We start from the raw sequence: 19,565 nt of genomic DNA on the forward strand, positions 1-19,565 counted from the left end.
CTGTCTCAAAAAGCCAAAAAAAAAAAAAAAGGCAACCACACAAGGGCTTCTCTCCATATGTTTAGTTTAGGCCTGTTCTACTGAAGGATGGGGAAACATTGTGACCCCTACTCCTGTGCTCACAGCACACATTACCTTTGGTTAAACTTCAGCCAAACAGAAGGGAGATCCCAGAATGTTCTGCGTGCATTACCTAAACTGAGGATCTCTGTGGGATCCAGTAATTCTTTAGTGAAATGGTACCCAGTGGAGCCCAATTCTACCTCAGTTTCTAGCACACAGAATTAGTTCCTGAACCTTTCTGAGACCCGGGTTGCAAACCAGCCTGGAAAAGGTAATGAATACTTGATGTTAGTGATGGAATCAATAATTCACAAGGGATTTTATTTTTCTCTTCCTGCTCAGTTTATGATTGGCATCAGAAACCTTGGGTGTTGTTTTGGGTTGCAGCTCCCAAGGGTGTATTCTGTCTTGCCTTCTTACCCTTCATTCCTGTCAAGCTCCCTCCTCTTCTGGAGACTGATTGTTGTCTTTGTTTAAGACTTTCAGGATGAATCTGGAAAAACTCAGCAAGCCTGAACTCCTGACACTGTTCAGTATTCTTGAAGGAGAACTTGAAGCAAGGGACCTCGTTATAGAAGCTTTAAAGGTATGTAGAGAGAGGGCCTGGGGATCCTGTGTCATTTCTCTAGTATATTTAAGTGGATATTGGTGTCGTTATTGGAGTGGCAGTGGGACATATTGACAGTTGCTTTAGGCACCCACCTCTGTGTCAAGATTTTCAAGTCAAGAGTGGTGGCACAGGCCGGGCGGTAGTGGCGCACGCCTTTAATCCCAGCACTCGGGAGGCAGAGGCAGGCGGATCTCTGGGAGTTCGAGACCAGCCTGGTCTGCAGAGCTAGTTCCAGGACAGGCTCCAAAGCCACAAAGAAACCCTGTCTCGAAAAACAAAAACAAACAAAAAAGAAAAGAAACAAACCAAGGGAGGGAAAAGTGATGAAGTTTTTCTGCCCAAAAATAGCCCCCTTAGTCTCTGCTAGGTTTCTAAACCTTGAGCCTTGCACTTCTATTATGTTTTGACTGTTTTTAAGTGCTGACGCCCTTTGAGAACTTGCTGAGATCTATTTCATGAGCAGTATATATGCATTCATATACTGAAGCTCGGGATATAAGGACATCAGGATTTCCATAAAGCTATTGCTAGGCAGGATGTGGTTGCGTGGTGGCACATGCCTCTAATTCTAATACTCCTAAGACAAAGGCAGTTGGATCTCTTGAGTGAGTTCTAGGACAGCCAGGGCTACACAAAGAAACCCTGTCTCAAAAATTAAAAAAAAAAAAAAATTAGGGCTGGAGAGATGGCTCAGAGGTTAAGAGCCCTGGCTGCTCTTCCAGAGGTCCTGAGTTCAATTCCCAGCAACCGCATGGTGGCTCACAACCATCTATAGTGAGATCTGGTGCCCTCTTCTGGCCTGAAAGCATACATGCAGTCAGAACACTGTAGTATACATAAATAAGACCTTTTTTCTAAAAAAAAAAAAAAAAGGAAACTATTGGGTTACTTAATTTGTTATCAGTTAGAATGCAAAGGTTGGGAGAGGTGTATTAGTGAGGAGAGACAATCTGTGGAAACTCTGCAGAGCCTATAAAAACCCAAGCAGATGCATTGGAGCTTTTTACACTTGCACGGAGATCTTTCTGTCTTAACATGTTTAGATAAGAGGAGAAGAGACTTTTCCGAGTATCGGTTGAATCTCAGCAGACGAGACCCCCAAAGCCAAAGAGCAGTAACCAAAGCAGGCGAAAGTTGAGCGTGCTGAAGACAGATGACTCCCTACGAAGAACAGCGCATCTCGACAGCAAACCTGTCGTTGTCAGGTTTAGAGTGATGCTAGTTTATAAAAGACTGACTTTACTAGTTAGCTTGGCCTCAGGATACCTTCCCATTCCTTGTCCTTGCCTGACAATGAGGAGAACAGGAAAAGAACCAAGGACGGTTTGATCCCATTCTTAACCCTGCTAGTTCCTGTCGTTCCGTGTCCTTCATCCGCCCTCATCCCCTCGGAATTGGATGGGGTGGCAGAGGACGCCTGCAAGGGAAAGAGACCGTTTCCCGGCCTGGGAGGGCGCAGAATGGCACCTGCTGTGTGTGTCACTTTGCTGTTCGTTTCCCCCAAGCTTGACAGAGCCTGATGTAGATACGTGGTAAATATTTGCTGTAGTAATTTTTGTTGTTGAAGTTTAACTCGGGGACACGATCAGCCACTAAGCCACATCCCTAGCATCAAATATTTGTTGAACAAATAAAATGACTGCCATTTTGATGCATTGCCTTAAGATTGCCACAGTGCTCCCAGGCAAGTGTTGGAGTTAGCAGAAGCTGTTCTCTATTCTGTGCCATAGGGTGCCTTGGCTGCTTGCTGCGCGTGTTTCCTAGCGGTTTTTCTACATGTGTCTAGTTCTGTTTACTATAAGAATGGTCTGAAAAGTTGAAAGGATCCAGAGAAGCGGGAGCTGTAAGCTCTATAAGGGAGTTGTTTAGACAGCCAGTGGCATTCTCCATCTGTGTGGCCTGTAGGTGATGTAGCTGAGCTCGGCCTCCACCCAGTGTGGCTCCCCACAAGACAGGTGTCTTTAAACATCTCCTGAGTCAGAGTTATTCACAGTTGGGTTAGAGGCACAGTCATCAACAAGATTCTTTGCTGCTGCTGTTTTGAATTTATTTGTATTTATGTGTAGGAGTGTTTTGCCTTCATGTATGTATGTGTACCTGGGAAGCCAGAGGAGGAAATCAGATTCCCTGAAATGAGTTACAGACTTTTGTGAGCCACCATGCTCTTAACCACCTAGCCATCTCTCTGGCCCCCTGCCAGATTCTTTACATTAAAGTGAAATCTCATTTCATCTGTGGGATCGTTTCTGTCTGCCTGCCTGTTAGGGTTCTGTAGCAATGCTAGATGTCATCTTACAGCTCTTTTGCTTAACAAATACTTGGTAGATTTTCTGAACTAACAATGATTTTCTTTTTATTATTAGTTCCTAATTCATATTCAGTGAGTTAAAAAGCGTTGGTCTTTGTTTTTTGGGTTTGGTCTTTTTTTTTTGAGGGGTTTTTGTGTTTTGGAGTTGTTTTTTGGGGGGTCGTTTTGTGTGTGTGTATGTGTGTGTGTGTGTGTGTGTGTGTGTGTGCTCACGCGTGTATACGCACAAGCACATACAAACAAGTGGAGATCTCTGCAAGGCCAGAGGTGCTGGATCCCTTCCAGCTGGAGTTACAGGTTGCCGTGTGCTGTCTGAAGTGATTCTGGGAACCAAACTCTGGTCCCCCTGCAAGAACAGTATGCCCAGTCAACCACTGAGCCTTCTCTTACCTCTTCAGGCCACTTCCGCCCACCCTCACTCACTTTCTGACACAATCCCATTATGTAGCCTGACTGACCTAGACCTCAGGCTCCATAAAGACCCCTTTGCCTCTTGAGTACTGGGAATAAAGTTATGCTCTAGAAATGGCCAGCTTGGTCTTTCTTTTTTTTTTAATTTATTTTTTTTTATTGAGAAAAGGAAGAAAAAAAACAAGTTTCCACCTCCTCCCAGCCTCCCATTTCCCTCCCCCTCCTCCCACCCTTATCCCCCTCCTCCCACTCCTCTCCCCCTCCCTCTCCAGTCCAAAGAGCAGTCAGGGTTCCCTGCCCTGTGGTAAGTCCTAGGTCCTCCCCCCTCTGTCCATATCTAGGAAGGTGAACATCCAAACTGGCTAGGCTCCCACAAAGCCAGCACATTGCGTAGGATCAAAACCCTGTGCCATTGTCCTTGGCTTCTCATCAGCCCTTATTGTTCGCCATGTTCAGAGAGTCCAGTTTTACCCATGCTTTTTCAGTCACAGTCCAGCTGGCCTTGGTGAGCTCCCAGTAGATCAGCTCCACTGTCTCAGTGGGTGGGTGCACCCCTCGTGGTCCCGACTTCTTTGCTCATGTTCTCCCTCCTTCTGCTCCTCAGTGGGACCTTGGGAGCTCAGTCCAGTGCTCCAGTGTGGGTCTCTGTCTCTATCTCCATCCATCACCAGATGAAGGTTCTATGATGATATGCAAGATAATCGTCAGTATTGCTATAGGCTAGGGTCATTTCAGGTTCCCTATCCTCAGCTGCCCAAGGAACTAACTGGGGACCTCGGCTTGGGCTCCTGGGAGCCACTCTAGGTTCAAGTCTCTTGCCAACCCTAAGGTGGCTCCCTTAACTAAGAATTGTGCTTCCGTGCTCCCCTATCCAACCTTCCTTTATCCCAATCCTCCTTTTTCCCCAAGTTCCCCCCATCCTCCCCTTCTCCCTTTTCTCTCCCCATCTCCCCTTAACCCTATCCCACCCCACCCCCAAGATCCCCATTTTCTCCCCGGCAATTTTGTCTACTTCCCATAGCCAAGAGGATAACTATATGTTTTTCCTTGGGTTCACCTTCTTACTTAGCTTCTTTAGGATCACCAATTGTAGACTCCGTGACCCTTATTTATGGCTAGAAACCAATTATGAGTGAGTACATCCCATATTCATCTTTTTGGGTCTGGGTTACCTCACTCAGGATAGTGTTTTCTATTTCCATCCATTTGCAAGCAAAATTCGAGAAGTCGCAATCTTGTGCAACCACTTTGGAAATCAGTGTTTCGGTTTCTCAGGAAATTCGGGATCAACCTACCCCTGGACCCAGCAATACCACTCCTGGGAATATACCCAAGAGATGCCCTATCATATGACAAGAGCATTTGTTCAACCATGTTCATAGCAGTATTATTTGTAATAGCCAGAACTTGGAAACAACCTAGATGCCCCTCAATGGAAGAATGGATGAAGAAAGTGTGGAATATCTACACATTAGAGTACTACGCTGCGGTAAAAAACAGCTTGGTCTTTCTTAAGCAGCTTTGATTGCTCTTTTGCTTTCAAAGGGGAAGGACAGTCTTTTTTTTCTACTTTAAGTTTTTGTTTCTGAACAAAACCACATGGCTACCTGTTGCTTCTTGGTGAATATCAAGTCACACAGGTTTTGTTTCTTTAGGGAACAATTGTAAATGTCCTACAGTTTGTAAAAATGAATCCCTGTCTAGAGCTGGGATTGTAAAAGTGTTAATTCACTCTCTGGAATTGTTGCCACGTGCTAGGTTGCACTGCAGTTCCTGCAGTCTCCCAGTAGTGTGCTTCTGCCCATAGAAAAGCCGCCGGGCCCTTCTCTGCTGCAGCCGAAGCATGTTTGCATAAAGCCATGAAAGGCAGTGTTTCTATGGTGTAATAACCAGTCTTCCTGTATGTAAATTAGTTGTTAAAGAGACCATTTATAGTGTGTTTGGTCTCAATTGAACCTCAGGTAAACATGATTTTCTGTTTAGAAGCATGTGTCGGGGAAAAACAATCTTCATGAAAGTCACATAAACTTTTATTTTCCCGAGTGAGCACACTGTAGAAATCCCTTCAGTAGTAAAAGGAAAATTACATTGTTAGAAGCCAGGGGTGGAGCTACACAATTCAGCAGGAAAGTCCCAGTTCAGTAGAAATAGAAAGTGCCTGCCCAGAGGAGGACAGGGGACTGCGATCATGGCCATTTAAAACTCTGGGAAACAGAATTGATCAGATTTAGAGCACACACTCCACACACGTCTTCCTCTGATACAGAGCCATACTTAGCTCTATCCACATAGCATCTGTCTGGGGGAAAAAAGGAAAATAATAAAGAAAGACATCTTCCATCCGACTTTGCACTTGTGTGTGCACACCAGCACAGATGGGGCTCTCGTCTGATGAACTGAGAGAGAGACCCCGACTAGACAGGTATGACCACTTTACCCATAGTTACTATCATTACGATCCACGCTACAGAGTTCATCGGTTTAGGGCAGAACTACGTTCATAAAGCCTGCAGTGCTGATGGGATGCTGTCTTGCGGGGAAGATCCGCGTTTTGCTTTTCAGTGGCATTTTCTGATGTTCCCAGTAGTGCTTGTCTGGAATTACTCCATCCCTACCCTGATAACCAGATGTCTGTCTTTTGAAACAGCTGACAAAGGGTAAGGTTGACTTGGTGGCTTGGAGCAGATGGTATGTTGTAGCTTCCCCCACCCAAACCCCTCCATAGTTTTGTGTTTGAGTCTTGCAATTCAGCCCAAGCTGGCCTTGAGCCTAAGACCCGTCCATCGTCTCTGCCAGAGTGCTGCCGTCACGGGTGTGCACTGCAGACCATTTCCACAGTCCCAAGAGATGTGTCCATCACCCCCAAGATCTTCTTTGTGCCCTTTTTAATTCACCCTGCCTAACTCACCTCACCACCCCTGCTCCTGAATCCCTGGCCTGCTTTCTGTCCCCAGATGTCAGTTACCTGGCTTTATGGAATCATCTAGACGTTATTTTCTTAGTTGTGGAAGAGTGAACTTGTTTGAGAGTTTTATATCTGCAAATGTTGTGTTTGATCAAATCTGCCTGATTCCCTTCTGTCCAGTTCCCCGCCTTATCTGCCCCCTCCCACTTTTTCCTCTCATCTCTATGAGCTTTGTTTTTAAATCCACTGAGCCCACATAGCTGCCTGTGCGTGCATGGGCACGGGACCATCCACGGAGCCTAGGCCATATCCCTGGAAACAGCAGACTTCCCCAATATCCCCTAACAGCCATCGGTTGTCAGTAGCTTCTCAGGTAGAGGTGGGACTTCAAGAACCTCTCACCCATCCACACCTGGGTTTTAGCTGGCTTAATCTTGTTTGGGTCTTAAGCACACAACCTCTGCCACTGTGAGTTCATGCGTGTAACAGGTACCCTGTCGTGTCCAGCAACTACGGTTTCTCTGTACACATCTCCTCTTTCTGGCTCTCACAGACTGTCCAGCCCCTCTTTGTCAGTGCTGTCTGAGCCTTGAGGGAAGGGAGTGTGCTCCAGATGTCCCGTTTGTCTGAACATTTCACACTCTTAGTCTCTGCGTGTTGGCTAGAGCAGGTCTCTGTATTAACTGCCACCTACTGCAAAAAGCAGCTTCTGTGATGATAGTTGAGAGACGCCCTAACCTATAGGTACAAAGATAAGTTAGGGGCAGCCTGTTACTATGCGTATGATTGTTTATTATCTATGCTGTTTTATGTATTGACAGTTGATTTCTCTTATGACTGAATGGTGTTCCACTATCTCTATACATACCTCATAGTTTTGGTTTTTTTTGTTTTTGTTTTTTTGGATTTTTGAGACAGGGTTTTTCCGTAGCTTTTTGGTTCCTGTCCTGGAACTAGCTCTTGTAGACCAGGCTGGCCTTGAACTATGGTTTTGTTTTATGCATTCATCTTAGTATCTGCATTATTTCAAACTTTGTTATTACTATAAATAAAGTCACCATGAACCTTTACATGTGAAAGGCTTTGTGTGGACACAAAGGAATGGAATGACTGAATTAAATCAAGTGCTGGGATTTCATTAGCCACCATGCCAAGTATCTTGTTTAATTTGTAAGAACTATCCAGGTAGTTTTCTGATGTGATAAACCATCCTATATTCCCCATCAAGAGTTGTAGTGATGCCACAGCTTTGCCAGCATTGGGTACAGCCCCCTTTTTTATTTAACCATTCTAACAGGTGCGTCATAAGTCACTTCCATTTCATTGTTATTGTTGTATGAGATTGTGTAACCCAGGCCGGCCTGGAACACACTGTATAGCTCAGGTTGACGTGGAACTCAGAGAAGTCCTGCCTCGGCTGCATGTTCCTGCACCCACACCAGGCTCTCGTTTCAGTTCTAATTTTCATTTCTTATTGACTAGTGATATTGAATATTTAGATGTCGTCAGAGTTTTCTTCCTTAGTGTTTTGAGACACTATCCAGCCCAGGTATGTCTGCAGTTTGCCCTCCTTCCACCTCAGCCTCCTGAGTACAGTCGCAAATCAGGCAAGTCAGGCTGTTCGTGGAGCAGTTTCAGTGCAGTGGAAATGCTAGAAACAGCCTAGCATCTGATAGCAGGGTCTGGGCAGAACAGTACAGCGCGATCAGAGTGGACCTTCAGCCTAATAAGGAAAAAGGTCTGTGTGTGAAAACAGAACCGTGAACATAGAAGAGTACCAGCTTGTAACTGGTGGAAAATCCCAACCAAGCCTCTCCATTCTCTGTGGCTTGCTTCCCTGAAGGCGGTAGGAGTCCTGTACTACCCAGGGCAGGGTGAGTCAGTGAGCGGGGAGTACCGATGAGCCATCCCGGCAGAAAGAGCCAGAAGAACAGGAAAGGCCATTCCTATCGAAGAGTGTTCATAAACTGCATAACAGTTCATAAACTATTTATAACAAGAAGCTTGTGTTCTTAAGTGATAAAACATCTGAATTTTATTCATGAAAACATTGACCCTCATCCATAACAGCCAGCTCTTAAAAGTGATTGTGGTGTCAGCTGTTCGCTGGCCCTCGGTGAGCGCCATTCATGCTGTGAGTATGTGAGCAGTAATTACAGGCACCACTGTTGTCATCAGCTCACATCTCCCTGTGGCCTCTGGGATCTGGGTATGGGGTTGCGGAGGGCCATGCCTTGGAGGAAGGGAAGGGGGTTCTGCTTGTGAAGTGTCACTTCCTTCCAGAACAGTTCTCCTCTTGGGCAGTTGGGAACAAGCTCTATTGCAGTCCCTCAGCCTGAAACTAAGATAAAAAAGGAAGCAGCTTATTCCTGTTATTTTGACGTCCTGTCATTGTGTCTCCTGGCATGTGCTGACCTCATGATTCAGGTTTAATCAGGCTATTTCTAGCTGCCCCTATAGGGAAAAGCAAGGAGAAGTACGAAAGTTTTTATTTCAAATAAAAACGGTGCTGGGTCATGTAGTGTGTGGATTCAGCCAGTTGTAGAAATAACTAGGAGAGGAGGAAGCCATCCTATCTGCCTGCTGACAGTCTGTGTGGAAAAGAGACACTTTACAGAACGTATTGGGAAACCTGGGGCAACTGAGATGGCTCTCAGCAGGTAAAGGTGCTCACTGCCCAACGACACACACAGCCTGCTGACCTGAGTTCAAGTCTCAGAACCGTGTGAAAGTGGAAGGAATAAACCAACTCCACAGAGTCTCATCCATACACGATAATAAAGAGGTGGTCTTGAAAAGAAAAGCTAGGAACCTTTATTATAGGGGACTAAAGAGATGGTTGAGTGGTTAAGAGTCCGTGCTGTTCTTCCAGAGGACCTGAGTTAGGTGCCCAGCACCCACAATAAACGGCTCACAACCACTTGTAACTCCAGCTCCAGAGATTCAGCACCCTCTTCTGGACACCTCAGGCACCCATACAGGAGTGGCATATACTCATGCAGAAGCACACGGGTACACATAATAAAAGCATTAAAGTCTTTTTTTAAGGAAGGAAGGAAGGAAGGAAGGAAAGAAGGAAGGAAGGAAGGAAGGAAGGAAGGAAGGAAGGAAGGAAGGAAGGAAATATCTCTTCTACAACACTGTCCTTTCACTGGGTGGTGGCCCACACCTCTAATCCCACCAGCACTCAGGAAGTTGAGGCAGGCAGATCTCTGAGTTCCAGGATAGCCAGCGCTACATAGAGAAACTCTGTCTGGGAGGGGGAAGTGGGGGCATTCTTCCATAGACACCCAAGGATGTTCTATGCACCACTGTTTAACACAGCACCGTGAACCTGTAAAGCAATAAAGCAAGGCAGCAGAACCTGGTGCACCTCACTGTGGACTATTTCTAGGTGGAGGGTTTGCACTGCAAAACCTGGTGTACCTACCTCACTGTGGACTATTCCTAGGTGGAGGGTTTGCACTGCCTGCCAAGCTGACCTCAACTTGGAGCAGTCTCCTGCCTCTCCTCTCCAGTGCTGGTGTTTTAGACAGTGCCCACAGGCCTAATGTGTAGTATTTGTAAGAAAGGAAGAACTGTTGTGCACCAACTTAGATCTCTTAAGACACAACAGGGCACCGCAGATTAGTTAATATTAGTTTATGTAGTTTATTATTGGTTATTCTTAGTTTACTGTTTTGGACATCCAGACCTAATCATTGAGATGCTCAGAAGTGGCCCAGGAGGAGAACTCACAGACTTGGAGAGCAGTAGCTTGGGTTGCAGTCAAGGACTTCAGTTTCCTTATACAGTTACACTTTTCTGAGTGCTGGGATGTATAGACGCCCCATATGCATTTACATGGTGCTGGGCTGGAGCTCGGCTGCGCGCATACTGGGCACGCGCTCTACCAGCTGGACGTCTTTCCCAGCCCTCTTCCCTTTCTTCATGGCTTACTTGCCCCTTGCTTCCTCCCTTCTCTTGATGCTCCGATTTCTTCACTTACATTACTTCTTGTCCCAGGCTCAAGGCTCATTTGAACCAGTTTCTGCATTCTGCTCTTTTCTGAGCCCAAGCTCTTTGCAGCCGTCTTCACCTGAGCCACCTGCCATCCCCGGCTCCTCTGGTGCCGCAGGTGTTTCAGTGTCTTCTAATTCCCTGCCCTCTCTGCGCTGGGGATTGGACCCAGAACGTAGCGCAGCAAACACTCTACCTCTAAACTCCAGCCCCTACTGACTCCTTCTAATTAGATTACCTGAGTGCCTTACTTTTGGTGGTGGCGGCGGGTGTTGGTTTCTTGAGATAGGGTGTTGTGATATGTAACTGACAGGTACCAGACACAGCAGACCCCCCCCCCAGCTTCCCAATTCCTAGGACTCCAGGCCATTTTTTAAAAATATGTGTGGGTGTTTTGCCTACATATATGTCGTGTGTGCATTCCTAGTGCCAGTGTAGGCCAGAAGAGAGCACTAGATTCCCCTGGAACTGAAGTCACAGACATTGTGAGCCACCGTGTAGGTGCTGGGAAGAGCAGCCTGTGCTCTCGACTACTGAGCCATCTCTCCAGCCCCTCGTCTTCCTTTTTAAACTTCTTTCCTTGGTGCCGTTGGCACTCTTGTCTTAATCCCACTCGGCCCCACATCGTTTCTTGTTCTTCCACGTGCCTCTTAAATGAAATGCCCTCCATGGCTGTTTAAAATACGATTTTCTGTAATCATGGTGTATATTCAGAATCTGTTCTAGCGCATTTCAGCACTATATCATAATAGTGTTGTGTTTGGTCCTTTAGAATTTCTGGGGGTGGTTTTGTTTTGTTAGTTGGTCGTTTTTTGGTCGGGGGGGGGGGATTGTTTGTTTTATAAAATTACATTTATTTAATTGTGTCTATTTCGGTGTTTGTCTTGGAACTGCAGTTACAATGAGTTGCCTGGTGTGTGTGTTAGGAACCCACAGCAAGCACTCTTAACCACCAAGCACGCCAGTACATTTTAAAAAGCTGAATACATTTAATGTGATTTCTCTTTTCTGTCCTCACTGGGGATTACAGCAATGTGAAGATGTGTTCATTCTGATAAGCATTGCACATCACAGGGCTCTTTGTGTTTTGTCTCTGAATCTCCCCCTTCCATGGAGAGGGAGAGCTGGCGTTTCACCTCTTCCAGCTGTGCAGCCCAGAATCCAGTCTCTAAAGCCCTCACAAGTGCTCATCTCGTGAAGTTCAGACCCGTGAAGTCTTGCTTGACATTGCCAGTTCTCAAGAATGGGTGCCATTTATTAATGTTTTTTAGGAGAGGCCTAGCTTTAATAAAGTAATTTCAAAATGCTCACTGTTAGAATTCCCATCCAGTCATGTTATTTACTTCTCTGGGAACAGCATGTTCTTCAGACAGGAAGTCATGGCTTTGTTTTTGCTTTCATATTTGTATAAAGGATACCAAGTGACTGGCTGTCACCTCTGTCATGTAATAAAGCAAATTTTCCTATTTTAATTTTTAAAATAAAAAATACTTTGACATGTATGGGTGTTTGCCTGCGTATATGTACGTAATGCATGCATGCATGTAATGCCAGGGAAGCCGGGAGAAGGCGTAGTAACTCCCCCAGCTGCCATGTGGGTGCTAGCAGTAGCCAGTGACGTCATGGCTGAGCCTTCTCTGCAGCCCCCACCGCATTTTGATTTTTAGTGAACGTTTTGTCCTGGTATCCTTTCTAGTCAAGGCCAGGTGTACTCGTCCGCATTCCCCAGCTGGATAATAGTGAGAGGTTTGTATCAGAAGAAAATCAAAGGCTGCACGTCCTTTTCCTTCATCCTACCCCATTGTGAAATCGAGCCCCAGCCTCACAAATGCTAGGCAGGCCCTCCCTCCCTCTGAGATTACTCGAGCCCTAAGTATTAAACAGTGTGGTGTTGCTGGCGTCGTCTCCTAGATACTCAATCGAAAGTCTATTTCCCGGACTGTCGCACCGAGGGCTTTGATGAGCATCTGTCTGAATTACAGGTGCTCTCTTTCGGAATGCATTTCCTTTCCCTATTTCTCCTCTGGACTTCATTTTATTGGGATTTGTTTTACTTTGTTTTGTGTGTGGTAGGGGCGCTGTTTGAGACAGGGTCTCACTTTGTAGCTCTGGATGTCCTGGGACTCACTTTGTAGACCAGGCTAGCCTCAGATTCACAGAGCTCTGCCTGTGCCCCCGGTGCCCAACTGGGAATTGGTTTTTCAAGGTTTTTGGGTTTAGTGTTTTATTTTGTTTTTATGGCTTTTACAAAATTGTTCGTCATCTTTCTTTTCTCTGTTTTCGAAATTAACCCTCCTTTAAATTTTTTATTAAACTTATTTTTAAGTTATGTATATACACACACAAATCTAAAGCAAAAAGTTAGTGCAAACTAACTTCAGGCTGGAGTGATAGCTCAGCAGTTAAGGGTGCACACATACTGCTCTTCCAGAGGACTCAAGTTCAATTCCCAGCACCCTCAGCAGGCAGCTCACACACAGCCTGTAACTCCAGCCCCAAAGGATCGAATGCCTCCTGGGACATGCACTCGTGTGTACATGCAAAGAAACAGACACATAATCAAAAGTAAAAATAAATCATTTTTTAAAAGCTTAGCTTCAGACTTAACATTTAAAAGGAGTTCACGTGTGGTGGTTGCTCCGTGGTGCCGTAAGCTTGGTGCACTTAGTCACCAGCACTGAAAGAGAAGCGCGCTGTGTGACCGAGGAGGAACCCTCTTCTAGCTGGGTGACTCTGGAAGGGAGGACTGGAGCTCTGAGTGGAATGTGATTTTTTTATTTCTTTATTTTGAAGCAGAGTCTCACTATGTACCATTGGCTGGCTTAGAACTCATAGAAAACCCCTGGCCCCTGAGTACTGGGATTAACAGTGTGTGCCACCACACCAGGCTTTTATGCACTAATACTCCTGAATCAAACCACATGCATGTAGTCATGCAGCCTGGCCAGCACGGTGAGGAGGTCAGAGGAGAGGACAGCGTTGGTTCTTTTCTTCTACTCCGTAGGTCCCAAGGACCAAGCTCAGGTTGTCGGTGTTGGTCTTGGTTGTAAGAACCTGCACTCACTGAGCCCTGTAGCTTTCGATACACAGTGAGTAAAAGAGCCTGTGTACATTGCTAGTAGAACAGTGTTTGGGTTTACAGGATTAATTTAAGGTGTCACACGACGTCTGTGGGTTAGTCCCACTGTGTAGCACTCCAGAGGGAGTTTGGGGTCATGTACGCCCCGCCATCCCCACCACCTTACCATATTTCCTGTGATTCATTCAGTCACTGATTGTCCCATTTATCTGCCAGAACCCACCCACTTCCAGGGTCGGCCTTTTCCTTCCTATTCCTTATGAGTTTAAAGTCTGTGTCTTAGAAAATTCTTATCAAATAAACTGTAGTCGGTGTTCCTCTAAACATGAGTGATGCTCTTTAGAAAACTGCTGTTCCTTGCAGATGTTGAGTCTGTCCTTAAAAATCCAGCAGCTTCTCACCGCCTTGAAGACCAAGGACTGTGCCTCACGTGGTCATACCGGTCTTCCTCTGTCGCTGCCCACATCACAGCACGTGCACTGCCCTGCAAACATGTTGTGCTCACTAAATGCGTGTGTACTGGGAACTGTCCCCAGACTCCAGAATGTTTTGGTTATCTGGTTTTTGTTTCTTTCTTTTGTATATTATATATTTGATCTACAGCCACGCCTTTTAGTTTGTAGACTTTCGTAGCATTTGTTACAGTAAAATAGTAGTGCTGATCACTTTCTGTAATACAATTTGTATATTTCTTTTACCTTACATTGTTGAAAAGCAGAATCTGGAGTCAGCCTTCTGAGAGTCTTCATTCTCTTCCAGTGCCATTTACAATAGAGACGTACTACAAAGTAGATTCTGTATTGTGACTGGGGTCACACGTGGGGAGAAAGTCCTTGAAGTAATCCTCACTACCTACTCTCAGCGCTCTGCAGTGGTTTCTCTTCTGGTTTTTTAGGCAGGGAGGAGGGGCGGAGATGAACTCTGTACTGTGCAAACTTTCACCTCCCCCTATTTCGCCAGTTAGGACCTAATCAACTGAAACCCATTCCTGTAGGTTCTGGGGAGCGTCAGCTTACCAGCCAGCATGGTCAGTGCCGCTTCCTTTTCTTATTCACTATGAGTGAGAAAGCTGTATGCTACTATTTAGATTCTCCTAAGAAGAAATGGAAACAATAGCGACATCTGAGAGGAATATTGTGCTGGACATGGTGGCGCACACCTGTAGTCCCAGCACTCGGAGGCCAAGGCAGGAGGCCCTCACATTCTAGACCAGCCTGAGCCACATTGCTAGGTCTGGCTCAAGCAAAGAGAAAAGAAATATTGTTAGGATTAAGTTGGAGATATGAAAGCTCAGCACACTGCTCTCAGAGAACAAGCATTTAGTTGTTGGGTTCCCTGTTGTTTCTGCTGCCACTGTTGAGATTACTTTGGGCGTCCAGCAAAATGGCTCAGAGAATAAGGTGTTTGTCACCAGTCCTGGTGACCTCAGTTCAATCCTTGGGCCCCACATGGTAGAAAGATAGAGAAAACTGACAGCCGCAGGTTGTCCTCTGACAAGCTCTGTGTGACATATGAACAAGCACTCACGTGTGTGCATGCGTGTGTGCTTCCTCATAAACATAGAACACGGGCAGGCTGCTAAATTCGGTAGATACTAGTCAGGACAGTGAGATCCTACTGTAGATGGTGCAGAAACATGGCCTGACCACAGCAGGTGCTGGGTGAGACCTGAGTGTGTCCATGGTGCTGATGAAGGGATAATGTGGTGGACCCACTCTGGAAGTTGATTGGGAAGTGGTCATAGACTTAGTGGGTAACTAGCTCTAATTACAAAAGAAACAAAGCCTTTCGTCTACTGACAGCTCTTACTCCACTGTCCATAGCAGCTTTATTCGCAGAAGAACCCAACTTGGTAGAATCAGATGTCAATCGAGAGAATAAATAAATGCAGTATACTCACACAGCACATGATTAAAAAGGACAAATTACCAACATGCCACTGATGAGCTTGAGCTTTATTACAGTGAGAACAGAAAAGGCCAGACACGAAAGAATGTACTGTGTGCCGCTGTTTAGATGGAGCTGTGGACGTGACGAAACTAAAAAGTGGTGGAATCAACAGGTTGTCTCTGGCAGGAGGGAGACTTCTGGCTGGAAGGGGGCATGGAGTAACGTTCTGTTGAGATTAAGAACTGTCTGTGATTTAACAGGGACGTGGGTATCGGGATGCGTACATTTCTGTGGCATCTGCACATGTAACGACAGGGGAGTGGGTGTGCCAGATGTCTTATCTGACCCCCTCCACCTCATTCCCAGGGACAGGATCGCTCCCTAGAGTTATCTGACAGTCAGCAAGCTTCAGAGACCCCTGTATCCACCCACTCGCACCCCGGTGCCAGGGATTACAGGGCCATTGAGGCCACTCCCAGGTCTTCATGCATGGCTTGCACGGGAAGCCCTACCATCCCCAGAGCCATCTCTCCAGCTCTGCACTGAGCCCTACCACGTGCAGGAATTCCTATTTCTGTCTGTGGCCAGTGCGGTTTCAATGTGTGATTTTAAGCAGCCGTTGACTCTTGTTGTGTTGAGGGATGTGTGGGTCACCTGGCAAACTGGAGTTGTAGCCCAGCCAGTTGCCGAGGAGGTCCTGGGTCCATGTGACCGTTCTAAAGAGAACTGGTGGTCAGGGGAGAGGCTCTGGGCGTGTGTCAGCGAGAGTAAATGGGAAATCTCTAACTTGTTCAGTTAGAGAACATAAAAGTTATGGGAAAGGTAAGGTAGGTTTTTTTTGTTTTATTTTTTATAAATTTTTTATTGATTTTTATTGAGCACTCCATTTTTCTCTGCTCCTCTCCCTACCTCTTCCCTCCTCTTCAACTCTCCCCCAAGGTCCCCATGCTCCCAATTTACTCAGGAGATCTTGTCTTTTTACACTTTCTACTTCTCATGTAGATTAGATCTATGTAAGTCTCTCTTAGTGTCTTCATTGTCGTCTAAGTTCTCTGGGGTTATAGTTTGTAGGCTGGTTTACTTTATGTTTAAAACCACCTATGAGTGAGTACATGTGATAATTGTTTTTCTGTGTCTGGGTTACCTCATTCAAAATAATGTTTTCTAGCTCCATCCATTTCCTGCAAAATTCAAGATGTCGTTATTTTTTTCTGCTGTATAGTACTCCACTGTGTAAATGTACCACATTTTCCTTATCCATTCTTTGGTCGAGGGGCATTTAGGTTGTTTCCAGGTTCTGGCTATGACAAACAAAGCTGCTATGAACATAGTTGAGCGCATGTCCTTGTGGCACGATTGAGCATCCTTTGGATATATACCCAAAAGTGGTATTACTGGGTCTTGAGGAAAGTTGTTTCCTAATTTTCTGAGAAATCGCCACACTGACATCCAAAGGGGTTGTACCAGCTTGCATTCCCATCAGCAATGCAGGAGTGTTCCCTTTTCCCCACAACCTCTCCAGCATAAGTTGTCATCAGTGTTTTTGATCTTGGCGATTCTTACAGGTGTAAGATGGAATCTCAGAGTTGTTTTGATTTGCATTTCTCTGATGACTAAGGATGTTGAGCATTTCCTTAAGTGTCTTTCAGCTATTTTAGATTCCTCTGTTGAGAGTTCTCTGTTTAGGTCTGTACTCTATTTTTTTGATTGGATTATGTGTTCTTTTGGTGTCCAATTTCTTGAGTTCTTAGTATATTTTGGAGATCAGACCTGTGTCTGATGTGGGGTTGGTGAAGATCTTTTCCCATTCTGTAGGCTGTCGTTTTGTCTTATTGACTGTGTCCTGTGCTTTACAGAAGCTTTTCAGTTTCAGGAGGTCCCATTTATTAATTGTTTCTCTCAGTGTCTGTGCTGCTGGGGTTCTATTTAGGAAGTGGTTCCCTGTGCCAATACGTTCAAGTGTACTTCCTACTTTCTCTACTATAAGGTTCAGTGTGGCTGGCTTTATGCTGAGGTCTTTGATCCATTTGGACTTGAGTTTTGTGCATGGTGATAGATATGGGTCTATTTTCATTTTTCTACATGTTGATATCTAGTTATGCCAGCACCACTTGTTAAATATGCTTTCTTTTTTCCATTTGATATTTTTTGCTTCTTTGTCATAAAGTAGTTTTTTTAATGTATGTTAAAATCCTTGATTTATGTTTGGGAGTATTTGCCCTTTATCGGTTCTTTCTTTTCTGATGAATTCCCATACATGTTTTCTTCCCCACATCAAAAAGGTGAGCATATGGATCCGGGCCAGAAAGTCCATACCCCTCCCATCAGCCTCATTCCTGGAGGGGAGGGACCCGACAGCAGGACGGACATAGTCCACGTTTCCTTTGGTTTCATCAAAACTTTTCACAGACTTTGAAATTTGGGTGTTGACACCGCTCCTTGCAGCCACACTTACAGCTACTTAGATTAAATCCACTCTTAGTCCTGAATAGAATTTAGAACACTTTAGTCAAACAATAATAAATAGTCGTCTGTCCTTATGTAAATAATTGCTTTCATAAACATCTGTGCCTGAAGATTGCTTTGAGGGGTGTTTGAAGTCCATTCTACTTCAAAGGCCCCTGATAACACGTTTTTTATTGGGGGGGGGCACATGCCACAGCACTCTCGTAGACTTACAGAAGTTGGCTCTAAGAGGCCCTAAGGATGAAATTGAGATCATAAGCGTGGCAGCAAGTGCCTTTACCAGCTAAGCCATTTATCTGCCTAGTTGTTAGTCTGTTATGCTTTATTTTGAGACAGGACCTCACGTAGCCCAGGCTGGCCCCAAACTTGATATTTAGCTGGAAATGACCTTGAATTTCTGGTCCACCACCTTCACTTCCTAAGAACTGGGACTTCAGACAGTACGCACTTTCATACTGTGCTGAGGGTGGAACCTGGGACTTCGTGCCTGCTAGGCCAGCACCCTGCCAGCCAAGCTCTCCCAGACTAATTCTTTATCTTTGTATTTGTCCAAAGAATATAGGGACTGACTTCCTGCTTGAGACTGGACTATTCATACTCCTGGGTCATCCACACATGATACTAGGAAGGCAGCTGGACTGTGTGTACTCCTGGGTCATCCACACATGATACTAGGAAGGCAGCTGGACTGTGTGCTCCTGTGTGTTCCACACATGATACTAGAAAGGCAGCTGGACTGTGTGTACTCCTGTGTCTTCCACACATACTAGGAAGGTAGAAGAGGAAACTACTTTTATTCTTGGGGTCCGGGGATGCTTGAAACAAAATCTTTCTTTGTGGCTCAGGCTGGCTTGAAACTCTCAGTTCTCCTGCTTTGGTCTGAGTGCCTGGCTTTCTCTTTGAAGTCAGTGATAGCACAGCTGGGACTTTGGAGACTAAGTGTGGCAGGCTCCAGGGCTGTTCTGTGATGTTATTTTAAGCCTCCTCTTGTGATGTGTTTCCTCCAGTCTGTGAAGTGAAAAGAAATGAGTAATAGATGGCCAGTGTGTTCTGTCTGTTGATAACACCCCTGCCGCCGAAGATGGCCAGTGTGTTCTGTCTGTTGATAACACCCCTGTCGCCAAGTCTGTCTGGCAAGTCAATTATTTTCCTCGTCTCTGAAATTAAAGGCCAGTGTAGTTTCTAAAAATGTAGGAATTTCTGTTCACCTAGAGTTTATATTGTCACTTAAAGCAAAGTAAAAATGATGAAACAGGAAATTGACTGATTACTAAATTTCTCCAAAACTCAAACCCAAGTTCACATCCCGCCCCTCGTGTACTTGAGGGCCTTATAATTATATTTCTTAATAGCTGAAATGTCATTAAAATATTAAAGCTCAGTGTTGGCCGTTTGGGCCTTCAAACTTCACCCTGAAATGTAGTGTTAGCGGCACACATCTCGTCCTCTGTCTGTGGCCAGCCTCTGAGGAGTCCCTGCTCCCTGGCAGTAAGCACTGCCTCCTGCTGCTCTTCCCCTGTGTGGTCCCATCTAGGATGTCCCAGGTGGTGTTGCACTCCTGAGACATTGGTCTGGATCAGCTGCATGCTGTGCACTGTGAGAAGCTGGCACTTCAGCTCAAGATCCTGATCTAGAACCACCCAGCTAACCCCTCACCCTAGAATCCTAACCATTGGATGTCATGTGAGATAAAATGAGCATTATCTAAGTTGCTGATTTGGGGGGCTGTTTGTTATGCAGCAACAGATAACCAGCACGTACCCCCATAAAAGTTACTTTCATTATTTAAGTTTTAGCATTTGGTTTTGCTTCTCACTGTATTTACAGTTAAACT

At 45.4% G+C, this 19,565-nt stretch overlaps 1 protein-coding gene across 4 annotated transcripts in view; it reads left to right on the forward strand.

Moving 5' to 3' along the window:
• Positions 1 to 19,565, forward strand: part of Cttnbp2nl (CTTNBP2 N-terminal like) — a 50,344-nt gene that overhangs the window by 19,788 nt on the left and 10,991 nt on the right. For all 4 annotated transcript variants that reach the window (XM_075981699.1, XM_075981701.1, XM_075981702.1 and 1 more), the window contains exon 3: positions 542 to 649. In XM_075981699.1, coding sequence (XP_075837814.1) covers positions 551 to 649 — 99 coding nt within the window. In that variant the 5' untranslated portion in view covers positions 542 to 550. The remainder of the gene's footprint in view (positions 1 to 541; positions 650 to 19,565) is intronic.

Source organism: Microtus pennsylvanicus, chromosome 7 (assembly GCF_037038515.1).
Source record: "Microtus pennsylvanicus isolate mMicPen1 chromosome 7, mMicPen1.hap1, whole genome shotgun sequence".
NCBI classification, from domain to species: domain Eukaryota; kingdom Metazoa; phylum Chordata; class Mammalia; order Rodentia; family Cricetidae; genus Microtus; species Microtus pennsylvanicus.